Source organism: Neophocaena asiaeorientalis, unplaced genomic scaffold, assembly GCF_003031525.2.
Source record: "Neophocaena asiaeorientalis asiaeorientalis breed wild unplaced genomic scaffold, Neophocaena_asiaeorientalis_V1.1 scaffold124, whole genome shotgun sequence".
NCBI lineage: Eukaryota > Metazoa > Chordata > Mammalia > Artiodactyla > Phocoenidae > Neophocaena > Neophocaena asiaeorientalis.
The window spans coordinates 16,283,304-16,298,887 of NW_020174135.1; the positions used below are offsets into that span (position 1 = coordinate 16,283,304).

The 15,584-nt window shown below is 42.1% G+C and overlaps 1 protein-coding gene across 1 annotated transcript in view; it reads left to right on the forward strand.

Annotated features, from left to right (window-relative positions):
- Positions 1 to 15,584, forward strand: part of ATP8B1 (ATPase phospholipid transporting 8B1) — a 113,471-nt gene that overhangs the window by 65,883 nt on the left and 32,004 nt on the right. Inside the window, exons 3-11 of the mRNA XM_024754941.1 lie at positions 6,065 to 6,162; positions 7,813 to 7,926; positions 9,496 to 9,594; positions 9,708 to 9,769; positions 12,678 to 12,750; positions 12,866 to 12,936; positions 14,567 to 14,649; positions 14,770 to 14,928; positions 15,098 to 15,186. Of these exons, the coding sequence (XP_024610709.1) occupies positions 6,065 to 6,162; positions 7,813 to 7,926; positions 9,496 to 9,594; positions 9,708 to 9,769; positions 12,678 to 12,750; positions 12,866 to 12,936; positions 14,567 to 14,649; positions 14,770 to 14,928; positions 15,098 to 15,186 (848 nt within the window). The remainder of the gene's footprint in view (positions 1 to 6,064; positions 6,163 to 7,812; positions 7,927 to 9,495; positions 9,595 to 9,707; positions 9,770 to 12,677; positions 12,751 to 12,865; positions 12,937 to 14,566; positions 14,650 to 14,769; positions 14,929 to 15,097; positions 15,187 to 15,584) is intronic.

A 15,584-nucleotide genomic window follows, 5' to 3' on the forward strand; every position in this document is an offset into this window, starting at 1 on the left:
GGCATGCTGGTGTGTTTCCCTTCTTTTGTTTTTTTTTTTTTTTTTTTTTTTTTTTTGCGGTACGCGGGCCTCTCACTGTTGTGGCCTGTCCTGTTGCGGAGCACAGGCTCCGGACGCGCAGGCTCAGCGGCCATGGCTCACGGGCTCAGCCGATCCGCGGCATGTGGGATCCTCCCGGACTGGGGCACGAACCCGTGTCCCCTGCATCGGCAGGCGGACTCTCAACCACTGCGCCACCAGGGAAGCCCTGTCACTACTTTTAATCTTGCCTCTTTTTTGATCTACTTTTCCTGTATTTTGAAATACTGAAAAGTGCATAGAAAACAAATACATAGTTTAACAGATCATTATTAAGTGAGCACATGTGTAAGTACCACCCAGGTCCAGCACAGGAACATTGCTGGGGCCCCTGAAGCCCCACCCGAGTCTGTCCTACCCACCCCTTCCTGCTCCCTCCTCAGAGGTAACCTCCATCCTCATTTTTATAGTAATAACTCCCTCGATTTCCTTTATGGTTTTACAACCTACATATATATCCCTAAACACTGCAGTTTAGTTTTACATGTTTTCAAACTTTGTGTATAAATGGAATCAGACACTTGGAATGATTTGGAATGGAATACAGTATGTATTTGTATGTGTGTGTGTGTGTGGCTTTATTCTGAGATATTTTTAATATTTACTCATTGTTGAATGTAGATGTGGTTTTTACCCGTGACTGCATAGGTTTCCATCTTTTCCTGTCTTCTCTTCTCTTGATTTATTCCCACCCACCATCCCGCTGCCTTTAGAATAATATTCTTTTAAAATATTAAACATAATGGCATAATGACCATAAGAAAGTCAAGCAACTTACGTATTTGATTTATATGTAAACCTATAAAGGAAGGAATTGAACTGCAAACGTATTTTTTTCCAGAGGTAGTACATGCACATAGAGCTGATGATAAAAGGGTACAGAATGAAAACGAAGTCTCCCTCCCTGCCTCTTCTGTGTCTCAGCCATGCAGTTTCCTTTCCCAGAAAGAAGCTGCTGTTACCTATTCCTCGTCTGTCCTTCCGGAGATAAACACACACTCCTTGCGCAAAGAACACTTACAAACATGAGCCCTTACATACCCGCAGATACACATACACGTGATCACATGTGTGCAAGTGTGTGTGCATGCATGCGTTCCTATTGTGCATTCATCCTGTATGTCACATCGCTTAAAGCATGGTAGATACTCCCTGCTTTTATCACTTAGTGTAATTTGAAGATACTCCCTATCAGTACACATCAAGGTACCTCATTCTTTTTTGCAGACCACATAGGCTGTCACTGTGTGGGTGTTTAGCCAGCTGCTCTAGGTGGTATTTAGGTTGTTTCTAATCTTTCTGATAAACAGGGATGCATTGAATAGCCCTGAGATATGTTGTTTCTTTATCCAAGAGTATATATACACTCACTCAGCACGTGTGTCTGTGTTAAAGTTTGACAGATATGGCCAAATTGCTCTCCGCAGAGACCACCTAAGAGGGCCTGTTTATTTTGCCATTATAGGATAAAAATGGGCACGTAACTGAAGAATTGTACTTCTTTTTTGATGAACTTGAGTATCTTTTCATGTATTTAAGAGCCATTGAATTTCCCTGTGTATGAATGGTCTATTTGTCCTTTACCCATTTCTCTCTTGGGTTGTTTGTTTTTTTCTTTTCTGACACTAAACTTTTGATTGTTTCACTCTGCTAGTTTGCTGCAGCTTGTACCAACCAATGCAACTTTTTGGTTGCAGAGTTGTCTATAAATCAAGAGTTCAGAATCAGCTGTGAGAGGATGAGAGGCCAGGCGAAGCTGACTTTCTTTGCTGGATGGTGATGATCAAAGGACTTGGTGACCCTGGGAGCACCCAACATCATGTAGCCATATTTGCATACATTAAATACATGTTTACCAGATGATTTTTGAGCCACAGCTGGCTGATGGTAAATGCAACATGCATTGATGATTTTATCAGGCATAACCTTTGTTAGCTTATTTCTCTCTAGCTTTTAACCAAAGGGTCATATGGTGAAGGTGAATTTTTTGCTGGTCAGTGTATTACTTCTTCTCTTTCCTTGGTCAATATTTCCATTCTAGAAAATGGGTCAAGGTTCCTACTTTTTCTATAAATTAGCCTTGTGGTCCAAGTGTCCGGTAAGGTTCTCTGTTTTAATTGGGTACCTAGTAAATGTTTGATCAAAACCACAAATTTCCAAGCGTCATTTTGCTACCTTTCCTAAAGGCATGTGCTTTAGCACAGCATTTCTCAAACCATATTAATAGGTGTTCTGTGATTGTTAAAAATGTGCCTGTGGTCACATTAATTTTGAAAAGATTGAATTAAATAAAATTAAATGTTTCTTTACTACAGGACTTCTCAGAGCCTTTAATACACCAGTGGGTCTATTGAATATCCAAGGGAGGGATGTAGGATGCTGTGTTTTGCAAATGTATTTGACCACAGAGCATGTTTCACTTACTTTAGGGTCTCTGATTGAAATATTCCTCAAGCAATTAGCGTGAAACTCAGGAAAGTATCAGGAAAAGGAACCAATTTCTTTGCCTGCTGATTTGTCTGAATTAGGCCAAACAAGGAACCTTGTTAGAAATAGGGTTATTGATTACTTGACTGCAATCAGGTTTCTGAAATTAACTACAAATGCTTCTGTGGTTAAGCTCAGTATATTGTAGACGAAGATGCTAGTTACTTTCTCCAAGCTCCCCAACAAGTTATTCAAACTGTAAAATTAAAGAGACCAAGGTCATTTCTAGCAGTCCCTTCACTGCCCCTGCTTGAGGTCAGATACTACCCTCTATCTGAGGCATCCAGTTCAAACTGGGCTGGGGAATGAGGGGGTTGTGCTGAGACAGAGGAAACACTGGCTGGAGGACTTAATTATGAAGCAAATTTAAAGAGCCACAAGGGGGATGAAGAATCCAGCTCATTAACAGGGCAGCTTATTCTTTCCTCTTGAGTATCTCTGAGATTGATTTTTATCCCTTCTCATTGGTCTTTTCTCCCTTCTCGAGGAATCTTGTCTGTTTTTCTTCTCAACCTTCCTGAATTTTTGAACGGCAGTTCTCAGAGGTATTCTAGAACACTCGTGACCAGGGATGTGTTACAAGTCATCTGGGAGCCAAATTAAACCTTTAAAAATTTCCACGTTACCATAAAATAGAATGGATTCAAGATTACCCTATAAAATATCTTTTTTTAACCTACTTTCATTTCGATTTCCTTTTTCAGTCGAAAAGAAATGTTCTGATTGCACACATTCTAACAGCCCTCAGGAGCTGTCGTGTAGTTCCATTTAAATTTTCCCTTTTGATAATATCGCATGTAAGCTAAAAAGATGCTTAGGACATTTCCATCTGTCATGACATAACAGTTATGATTACCCAATGAATGGCAGTCCAAATGATGCAAGAGAAACTTTCAATAATGGTATAGTGGTTTTTAAAAAGTCATAAGGTTAATTATTTGCTTTCTTCAGTAGTCTGCAACTGTTCCTTTTGCAGTATTATACGTACTTTCTTGGAAGTAAAAGTCTAGAAAATGAATCATTAAAAAATGAAATATGGGGCTTCCCTGGTGGCGCAGTGGTTGAGAGTCTGCCTGCCAATGCAGGGGACGCAGGTTCGTGCCCCGGTCCGGGAGGATCCCACGTGCCGCGGAACGGCTGGGCCCGTGGGCCATGGCCGCTGGGGCTGCGCCTCTGGAGCCTATGCTCCGCAGTGGGAACACATTGAGAAAGGAAAAATACGAAAAAAAAAAAAAAAAAAAAAAAAAAAAAGAAATATGTTTTTTTCTAAAGCATATTTAAGTTTTTATAACTGTAGTCATAAGATTGATAGTCTTATAATCCTTTACTTGTAAATGTTCTTTGATATAATCCCATCTCCAAAAAGAGTGTCTCACGAGTTGTTGATCCCCCTTCTGTGTCAGTCTGCAGAAGAAGGAGCTCATCAAGACCTGGTTCATGGAGGCCCTGGTGGCCTAGTGGTTAGGATTTGGTGCTTTCACTGCAGAGGCCTGGGTTCGACCCCTGGTCCGGCAACCATCCCACGTGCCACACAGTGTGGCCAAAATACAAAAGAAAAATAAAAAAAATTTAAAAAGAGTAATGTGGGGGAAAAAACCCCGCCTGGTTCACCCACTCTCGTGTGTGTCACACAAGGGAAGCTCATCTCACGTGCATGTTCAAACACACAGTCAGTGGGGGACCTTATGCCAAAAAGGTGCTTCCTGAACTTTTCTTCCTAAGTTATAATATCCTTGTCTTGAGCTTTCATAGCGGTGACAACTTATGCCTTCCTGTTAGGAGAAGAAGCACAGCCTGATATTAGGTAACAGTGGAAAGGTTGACCCTATACTGATAAGTGACCGCCCCCCCAGCAAAGTCTGCTCACTGACAAGGCAGTTCTCATGGTGGTTTGTAGCATAAATCACAAAAGAAAGTCCAGTCAGTAGAGCAAGGTGGATGGAGAGGTTGGCTTGGGGGTCAGACTGCCAGACTTTGAATTCTGATTCTCCCCCTGAATCCTGTCTCTGCCTCCGTTTCCTCAGCTGTAAAACTGACATATTAACTAACTACTTGGCATGATGCCTGGCACCTACTAAGCACTGAACAAATGTTCCCTTTAGAGCCATATATCATGCGACAGTAGAAGTCAAGAGCGGATGGGCCAAGACAGAACAGGTGGGTGGAAATTTCTTCCCTGCAACTGTAGCCTGACTGCCAGGCTACTCATCTCTAGGTTGAAGGTCCCTTTGGCTGAAATTTCCATTAGGAGCTGGACTCCACCATTGAGATGGAAAGGAATCAGACTAGAGATAAACTATATCTCACTGTTTCTGAACTTTACCTTTCCTGTCCATTCAGAAGGTCGGCAAGCATGTCCTCGGAGGGTCCTCCCAGCCTGTCAGAGGTTTTATGGGGACCTATCGCCTGAGAGTTGTTCCCTTTAGCAACAGAGAAGCCGAGGGCTTTCTAAAGTTCCCTGGAATTTAGACCTGGCGTTTGAGTGGTAGATGTGACATTAAGTGCATGGAATGAACTTCGAAAGACAGCAGCGATGCTGGCCATCAGGATAAAGCCGTGCACAACCCCGATCTACGATCACAACTCAAAAGTGTCGAATTCGTCGGCGATACCCTTTTTCTTTGATTTATTCATTCACTAAGTATGTAATGGGTTATACATTTTTTTTTTTTTTTTTTTTTTTTTTTTTTTGCGGTACGTGGGCCTCTCATTGTTGTGGCCTCTCCCGTTGCAGAGCACAGGCTCCGGACGCGCAGGCTCAGTGGCCATGGCTCACGGGCCCAGCCGCTCCGCGGCACGTGGGATCCTCCCAGACCGGGGCACGAACCCGTGTCCCCTGCATCGGCAGGCGGACTCTCATCCACTGCGCCACCAGGGAAGCCCGGGTTATACATTTTACAGACCAAGTAAATAAGTTTGAAGTAATAATTTAGCTGTCACTTTGTAGAGCTCTGGGATTTTTGTTCGGGCCATGTTTAAATGAGGATTTCTCTTTTAGAATTGAATGTTCTATGGACAGCGGGTCAAGTTACAACATGGTCATTGGTTTGCTCAGGCTGCCCTAACAAAGTACCATAAACTGGGTGGCTTGAACAGCAGATATTTTTTGTCTCACAGTTCTGGAGGCTAGAAGTCTGTGATCAAAGTGTTCTGGTGTTGATTCCTTTTGAGGGCTGTGAGGGAAAGATCTGTTCCAGGCCTCTTTCTCCTTGGCTTGTAAGTGGCTGTCTTCTCCCTGTGGCTTCACACTGTCTTCCCTCTGTGGGTATCTCTGTCCCAATTTTCTTTTGTCCTAAAGTCATATCGGATTAGGGTCCACTCTAATGGCCCCACTTTAACTTAATTGTATCTGCAGTGACTATTTCCAAATAAGGTTGTATTCTGAGGTACAGGATAGGGGTTAGGGCTTCAATGTGTGAATCTAGGAAGGACATAATTCAACCCATAGCAAACTGTGAACTTTCTACTTGATGGACTTTTTTCTCTTTCTTTTTTAAAGATTGTACATGGCAAGTCAAAGCAAATGATCGAAGCTTCCACGAACAACCTCATTTTATGAACACAAAGTTCTTTTGTATTAAGGAGAGCAAATATGCGGTAAGTTGATTTTAACTTCCTAAATTAATTTTAGTAAAAGCCAGTTTTTCCCCAATAGCCATCATGCCTACTGGCTTCATGTGGTACCTGCCTTCCAGGTAACCCCTGGCCTGGGGCTACTGATAATCATCATTAGTTCTCTAGAATGTCATTTTTGAAATTGAAGTATAGTTGATTTACAATGTTGTGTTAATTTCTGAACAGTGAAGTGATTCAGTTATTTATATATATATATATATATATATTCTTTTCCATTGTGGTTTATCACAGGATATTGACTATAGTTCCCTGCGCTACACAGTAGGACCTTGTTGTTTATCCATCCTACATATAATAGTTTGAATCTGCTAACCCCAAACTCTCACTCCATTCCCCTTGGCAACCACAAGTCTGTTCTCTAGGTCTGTGAGTCTGTTTCTGTTTCATAGACAGGTTCATTTGTGTCATATTTTAGATTCCTAGAATGTCATTTTTATTCATCACACTAAGATTAACTACCTTAAGGGTGTATGGGGGTGGCTTAAAACAAAACAAAATTGTGTAGATTGAAATTTCCCCTCTGTGTGTACAAAGCTCTTTTAAAAATATTTTATAAAAGAATCTACAGTAATATCACAGAAGCCTTGTTTTTGACAGTAATAAGAATTTGAAAGGAATCTTAGTAACTTATTTCCCCCTCCTCTGCCTGTGATGGATTTCAAGACTTTGAAGATATTTTCACCTCAAAAATGCTTATTGTCATTGAAATATAAAGAACCCCCACTACGTCTGGGCTGAAATGTTTGTCTGTTAGATCCCTAGGACTGCTCTAATGAAGTACTACCACTCGGGTGGTTTAAGTCAACAGAAATTTATTCTCTTACGATTCAGGGGGCCAGGAGTCTAAAATCAAGGTACCAGCAAGGTTGGTTCCTTCTGGAGCATCTGAGGGAGAATCTGTTCCAAACTTCTCCTGTGGCTTCTGGCTGACACTCCGTGGTGTTCCTTGGCTTGTAGATGCATCACTCCAATCTCTCTGCCTCTGTCTTCACACGGCCTCCCTGTGTGTTTCTGTGTCTTTGCCCAATTTTTCTCTACTAAGGCCAGCGGTCATTGGATTAGGGCCACCTTAATCCAGCATGACTTCACTGTAACTTGATTACATCTGCAAACACTATATTTCCAAATAAGATGACCATCGCAGGTATCGGGGTGAGGACTTGAGCATATCTTTTGGGGCACACAACTCAGCCACACCTATCTCTTTTTCTCACACAGCCTCCATCCCTCTTAAGTAAAAGAACGTTCCTTTTCCCCCCATGTTGATGTCTCCTATTTTCTTCCCATCTTTGCCCCATTTTCAAGGAGGCTTCTAAGGGGTCAAGGGACCCAACAGCAGGATCCATTTGGTCACAGCCAGATTTGCTACAGAGACCTTTGAGGTGAAATGTCTGCATCTTGTTACTGTCTCTGACATAAGCCTCCAAGGGGTCATTTTGAGGCCCAGTGAGAAGTAAAAGCTTAAAGGAAATCTCAGTATCTTTCTGACGACTTACGTCCTTGGTCCCTGTAGGCCACAGGGCTTAGTGATTTTTGCAGGTGTATATACATTGTGACGCTGTGATAAGTGTGTGGCATTGTTTAGAATGACTTTCTCATTTTTTCCAACAGACTAATGCAATTAAAACATACAAGTATAATGCGTTTACCTTTCTACCAATGAATTTGTTTGAGCAGTTTAAGAGAGCAGCCAATTTCTATTTCCTGGTCCTTCTTATCTTACAGGTAATGCCCTTTGTTATCTTAAATCTGTTTTGAATTATGGTGACTTAATAACATTCAGGTTGTTATTGTTTAAGTTGCATATAAAATGTGACTAATCTTGAAAGTTTTCTATACGGACATCTGCGTTCTGCACGTAAGGGAAAGTGCCTTATAGACAACGAGCTCAGCAGTGTTAAATGAACAGGGAATGGGAGCAAATGGAAATGTTATTTTAATTCTGTATTTTAAAAAATTCAATTTCCTACTGATGTCAGTGGTAAAACTGGTTTCCCTGAAGTGAGTAAAGTTAAAATCTTCACTTTGTAAAATAATCGTACCTTAAAATTAAATCCATTTTTTCATGGTTGGCCTTTGTTTTTTTATTTAGATGCCAAAATATTGATTTTTATTAGTATTTTGGTCATAATTCTCAAATTATTTTTGTGAACTGGTTTTACACTACTGGAAAGGCCTCATTTTTTCCTGAGGTTTTTTGTTGTGGTGGTTTTTTATCTTAATCGCGGCGAGGAATTCACGTATCTGGAGAGCAAAGTGCTACCTTCCCTTTACTTCCTTCTAGACGGAAAAGGGGAGTTCCGCATATTGACAATAATGTGGGAAATGAGCTTTCTCTCTTCTAACCATCCCCTAATTATCTTTTCTGAAGGTACAGTGATCCAGATTAGGGAACTAGTAATAGCCCTAGACAGCCCTTTCCTTGCACTGTTACTTCACTTAATTCTTGTGCTCGTTGAGGACTATCATAACCTTCAATTTGCAGAGAAGAACTGAAGGCTGGTGAGGTAGAGGAACTTGCTTCAAGTCCTATCACCCTACATGGCGAGGCTGGGTAGGACTTGGATCCAGGAGTTTGACTCCAAAGCTTGTCATCTTAACCACTACATGATATGGCCTGACGATCAATAGGATGGTTGTGAGAGGTCTTTACTTGCTTCCCAACCTTTTATTCCAACTTGATGGCCATCTTGATGGATGCGAGGCTTCCTGCAAGGCCACCCTCTTTCTTGGCTAGACCGATAGCAAGGACCACGAAAGAAGCACTTTCTTCTAATGGTCCCATAGATGCCCCACCCAATCCAGAGCCAGCCACTATCTACTGCCATTTTTGCCTCCATCATGGGACCCTCAGAGACCACTGCTGAACAGCCAGCAGTGTAGAGCCTGCTGTATGCACCCCCTAAAAGTCAAAGGACTGCTTCTCCCTGGGACCCTACAGTGCCTGCCCGCAGTTAATTACGACTTTCACAAAAGGTTTGGAACATTTCTCTCTTAGATATCATGTTACAAAGCTTCCTTGGTGTCCAGTGAAAGCCATAATGAGACCAGGAGCCACTGTCCTCTGGGCTGTGTCCCAGGAGACCAGAAGTGAGAGAGAGACAGAGAGAGAGAGAGGCACGAGAAAGGTTAGCTGGATGCTTCAGCACCTTTTCATGCCTGCTTGGCAGGATGCAGACCTGGATGATAATGGAGATTAGCCTTAGAATCAACAAGCTTAGAGTTAGCAGTTGCCTGTAGGTTAGCTGTGCCTTCCTGGGCACACACGTACGCCTTCTTTTTTATCTCTTTCAGGCAATCCCTCAAATCACGACCCTGGCGTGGTACACCACCCTGGTGCCCTTGCTTGTGGTGCTGGGCATCACGGCCATCAAAGACCTCGTGGACGATGTGGTAAGGATTTTTTGTGCAGCTTTCTCCTCACTGCTGCAAGCATATTTTCAAGTGGCATTAATACTTGACATTTTGAGATTATTAAAATAACCTTTCCCATCCCTCCTCTCAAGGCTCGCCATAAAATGGACAACGAAATCAACAATAGGACATGTGAAGTCATTAAGGATGGCAGGTACCATGCTTTTCTCAATGTGTGACTTTCTTCCAAGGATGTGATGTACAAATACATCTGGAAACATCCTTAGAGATAACTATTTGAACTTGAAAGTCTATCAGTGCATGAACCTTTTCCTTACAAAGGCCTCTCTTCACTTCCTAAGACAAAGTTATACCCAAGTTGGGGTCCAGGCGGTTGCCCGATGGGGCTCTGTGTCCTTGGCACTCCTGTGTTTACACAACCCCATCATCCTGGAGTGTGCCGCTTCATCTCTGCTCTTTCCAAACTTATGCTGCCCAGGACTTTGCCCAGATGTCCTGACACCCTTCCTGACTCCCCAGCTACAGTGATTTCTTCCTTCACTGTGTGTGTGTGTTTTTTTTTAAATAAATTTATTGATTTAGATATTTATTTCGTTGCCGCGTGCAGGCTTTCTCTAGTTGAGGTGAGCGGGGGCTACTCTTCGTTGCGGTGCGCAGGCTTCTCATTGCGTTGGCTTGTCTTTGTTGCAGAGCACGGGCTCTAGGTGCACGGGCTTCAGTAGTTGTGGCACGTGGGCTCCGTAGTTGTGGCTCGCAGGCTGTAGAGCGCAGGCTCAGTAGTTGTGGCACACGGGCTTAGTTGCTCCACGGCATGTGGGATCTTCCCGGACCAGGGCTCGAACCTGTGTCCCCTGCATTGGCAGGTGGATTCTTAACCACTGCGCCACCGGGGAAGTCCCTCACTGTGTTTTCAGAGCGTTTTGTTTTCATCTTTCTTATTATGACCTGAATTTCATTAGAATTATTTGTGTGGAAGTCTCATCTCTCTGGAACTCTAAGTTTCTTGGGGAGACTGCATCTGGTGGTATTTGTTTTTGTGTCCGCCTGAGCATCCAGCGCACAGAACGTGCTCATCAATGTTTGCTAAAGTAACGTAGTCAGTGGTGACCAACGTGCCAACTCAGGGACCAGTGGTGAGTCGTTTTTTGAGCAAGAGCTTCCAGGCAGAACTACAAACTCAAGTGCTAAAAATAGTGGCTAAGGCCCAACTCAGAGACGTTTCATGTGTCAACACTGAGGAAAATAACCCGAGTTATAGCCACACTTCAATGGTGTCTACTTTGAATATAGACTATTTCAATCTATAAATATGTTTAGATGCTTTTTTTCCCTTCCAAATAAATAGATTCTGTTCCAAAGGTTACCTTTCAAGTCACTTAGAATCACTGTCGTGGATGGTGGTGAGATTCATAGCCAGAGCCCTGTGTAGCCCACAGCCCGGCTGACTACCCTGGTAAAGAGTAGCTCTGAGTAGCCTTGAACTGGGGTTGAGACTGCATATAGGCATGACTGTGGCCCCGACAGCCCATGTATGGGGACTTGGGCATCCGTGGGGCAAAGTGACAGGGGTCTCCCAAGGGGAAACTGGACATCACAGTGGAAGAGTCAAACGGAATTGCTTCTAATACCCCTGAAGAGCCGTGGCAAGAAGGTGCTTAACTTACTCATTTATAATTGAGACCCACACGCAAATTGCTAATTGACCATTTCAGAAATATTAAAACGTAAACTAACTACCATTCCTCTTAGTGAAAGATAAGCCAGGTTAAGAAAAATCTTGAGATTAAAAATTGTGTATTAAATTCTTGTAAAATTGGGGAAACTGGGGTATAAGCGTATATTTTAAATGTACTTTAAATCTCCAGGTCTCTTTTATCCATAAATTAATGGGAGGACCAACATAGTAATTGGATTTCTGTCTCCAAAACAATTAAGGATATCAGTTGTGGTAGGTTCATAGTATCTGTTAGGGATATCTTTTCTATAATGAAAACCTTTGAAACAGACAACAGGCAGACCTTACTTTATTGCATTTTGCATTATTGGCTTCACAAATACTGTATTTTTTTTAACAAATTGAAGGTTTGTGGCAACCCTGCGTCAAGCAAGCTGCCGTATTTCCAACAGCATTTGCTCATTCCGTGTCTCTGTCACATTTTGGTAATTCTTGAAATATTTCAAACTTAATCATTATTATTTTTTTGCTATGGTGATCTGTGATCAGTGATCTTTGATGTTGCTTTTGCAAAAAGATTGCAACTCGCTGAAGGCTCAGATGACAGAGTCCTTTAGCAATAGAGTATTTTTAAAGAATGTGTGTACATTTTTTTTAGACATAATGCTATTGCACACTTAGTAGAGTACAGTATAGTGTAGACAGAACATTTATATGCGCTGGAAACCAAGAATTTCATATGACTCGCTTTATTGCAATATTTGCTTTGTTGTGGTGGTCTGGAACTGAACCTGCAGTATCTCCGAGGTCTGCCTATACTATATTTTAAAACTTTTAAAAAATGTTGACTTGTTAAACATTTAAGTGGGTGTTTCCAGTAGAATTTAATACTGAAGGAAGCAATCTTTTTATTTTATCAATATCCTTAGGAGATTCATTAGGAAAGTGGTACACACTCATCAAAAAGAGAACTTTAAACAGTAGAGAGGAGGCCAGCACTAAAGCTCCATGATGCTGCCAGGTGGCCCGTGTGGGAGCCATAGTGCATCCCTGTCCTGGGACCAGCAGGTGTTGGATAACTGAGAGGAAAGGAAGGAGAAGGGCTGGGAGCACAGGACATGAGCAAAAACAGAGGGGTGGCATGTGTCTCCTTCGCACACATTTAAGGAGCCCCCATTGACCCTCAGTTATACAACATCGAATGGAAAGGACACATCAAAGTCAGCACCGCCATTGTTCCTTCCTTCAGAGGCGATGACGATCCTGTGACCCCTTAATCATCAATGGCTGAACTTTTGGCACACCTTCTCCCTGTGATGTATATGTTTTCCCAGAATCTTTGGCTTCCAGACAGAATAATTCCAAATCCCTTGCCAGTAACTTTAAAAAGCCACTAAGCTATCATTTGTTTTTTTTTAATATTTAGGTTCAAAATTGCCAAGTGGAAAGAGATTCAAGTCGGAGATGTCATTCGTCTGAAAAAAAATGATTTCATCCCAGTAAGTGGACAAGCTCTGCTGTCTCATTCCTTGCCCTCACATCTGACCTGGTGCTCAGTTTTGCCTGGGGGGGTCGGGGTCTCTCTGTGTTATTGGTGTGTTTTGTTTCAAACAGGCTGACATCCTGCTGCTGTCCAGCTCTGAACCTAACAGCCTCTGCTACGTGGAAACGGCTGAACTGGATGGGTAAGTGGGTCTTAGCTGGGCCCGTTGGAAAGCTAACCTTTGGAAGGCTAACCTTTGTTACATTGAAAGCTGTGCACTTGGATGAGAAGCCCTGAGGTCTGGCCTTACCTCTACCCCCTGCTGGCTGCCCAGCAACCTCTGTAGGAGACCAGCCTCTCTTTGTCTTTGCCTTGTTAGTGCCTAGAAGGAGCAACAGTAAGACAACAGTGGTCTGACTCCCTAGTATACCAACCTATTCCATCGCCTATTCCATCGCCATATCTGAAAGCCCATTTTCAGGGAAAGTAGACGGTTTGATGACACAATGTACGCCTGAGCCCTTTGTAAGCTGATGATCAGGGTTCAGACACAGATGAATGACTATTAGTATCTGTTTTGGATAAAAAGAATAGATTTTTAAAGTCTTTGCCAGTGGACTATTTTCCCCCTTTGTAGGTTTTGGTTATTATGCTACCACTTGAGAAGATAAACTTCCATTTTTGACCATCTTGACCAGTTTTTAGTATATTTATGGAGTGCCGACTAGGTGGCATTAGTTTTGCGTAGTAGCTCATTTAATTTTTTCAACAACCCTCTGAGGCAATATTATTATTACCTCGAAGTTACCCATGAGGAAACTGAGGCACTGGAGGGGAGGCCGCCTGCCCAAGGTCACACAGTGGGTGGCAGAGTTGGAGTGCTACTCCCCTGTGCTCGCTCCCAAGGCCGGTGCCTGTGCGTTCCATTCTGGCATAAACCCCTTTCCCCACACCCTAGATGTGCGTCAGCTTCGTTATGGAGAGCTGAGATCATCTGAGTAAAAACGAGGGCTTTCTTTGCTCTATAAGTCAGTCTGTTCAACCTTAACTGTACAACAGCTCTTATTCCCGTGAGTGAGAGATTCTAAAGTTTTACAAAGATATAAAGTGCTAGCATGCTCTGTCAGAGCAAACAGAATGGAAGGTTGAGAACCACTGGTCCACTTCTTAGTGCATGGAAATCCCCAGTCAGTATCTGTGGAACTTGAAAAAAGTCCTTCATCGTAGTAAGAAAGGCTTGCTTTCCAGAGCATGTGTGAGCAGCCTGGCCCTGCGTGTCCTCTTGCATGTGCCTAGCCTTCCACTGCGGTGGGGACATGCCAAGTATTGGGGGTAAGGTGACCATGTCCTTTTTTAGATAGAATTAATCTTTCAAAGACATAGGATCCAGTTATCACTCTAGAAAATATGAAATTGATAGAGTCTTGACCCTTTCAAACACAAATATGTTTTGTAGAATTATCTTAGTGTGATTAAATGTTAGAAGCTAAGTTTTGAAACAGCAGTTTGATAGTTCAGGTTGGTGGTAAGAATTAAGTTAGTAAGAAGTGGGAAAGGGAGCTTCTGGGTACCTCTGTCCTACCCAGATTGCCTGACTATAACAAACAGCAAGGGGGGCCAGCATTTCCCGGGTCAGGGATTTTTATCTAGTTCAGGGGATAACTTCATCCAAACCTGAAGTTCCGAAGTGAACAGAGAGTCTGAAAATAGAAAAAAACGCATTATTTACCTTTCACTTCCAGGTATGCCTAATGTTACTTTGTACAATTTTCTTTAACTTCCTTTTCGAACTCTGAAATTTGTTCATTTAATTTTTTTTTCTCTTCCTTTAGAGAAACCAATTTAAAGTTCAAAATGGCACTTGAAATCACACACCAGTATCTCCAGAAAGAAACTTCATTGGCAACATTTGATGGTTTGTGCAAACATGTCTTCCTTTGTTTCAAATTTTCATTGCTTGATTCAGTCCGTATTAATTAAAACCAGAAAATCTTTCATATGTGAGTACTTATGTAGATCATATCTCCTTTAAAAGGTTTTATTGAATGTGAGGAACCGAATAACCGACTAGATAAGTTTACAGGAACACTGTTTTGGAGAAATACAAGTTTTCCTTTGGATGCTGATAAAATTTTGTTACGCGGCTGTGTAATCAGGAACACTGATTTCTGCCATGGATTGGTCATTTTTGCAGGTACTTTCTGAGTCTCTTGGGAAATTGATCTGTAGGCTCATTAAAAATGTAAAGGAGGAAATTGATTTTATGTCCTTTCTCCGTTGAAACCAAAGAAAGAGTCATTTTATTGACATGCCAGTGAATTGATTTTCCCAATTGTTGATCGTATTGAATTTTCCATTTTTAGGTGCTGACACTAAAATAATGAAGAATAGTGGGAAAACCAGATTTAAAAGAACTAAAATTGATTACTTGATGAACTACATGGTGTATACGGTATTTATTTTCTGTTTTGGTAGATTGCTGTCTTTTGGTCTAGATTTGTTGACGCAGAGAAGTCTTCTCTCTGTAGGCCAAGTAGGAAAGTTCACAAGGTGCACCAGAGTTGGGAGGGGGTGGGTGGGAGAGGAGGTTCCCTCACCTTTTCTCAGAAATGCTACATTTCTAATTGGAGAATCTCCCTGGGAATGTAAATTTCAGTTGTTGGGTATCCTGAGTTGATGAGTGAAGTGATCAGTTGGGAAACCAGGGAGCCTTAGATAAGTTAGTGGGACTGGACTCCTAAAGTCAATGTAGGGTTGATTTTACTGCTGTTAGTTTCCCATAGGGATAGTTCTCTTAAAAGCCAACCTTTTTTTTTTTTTTTTTTTCCCCCCCAAAAGTAAACAATGGAG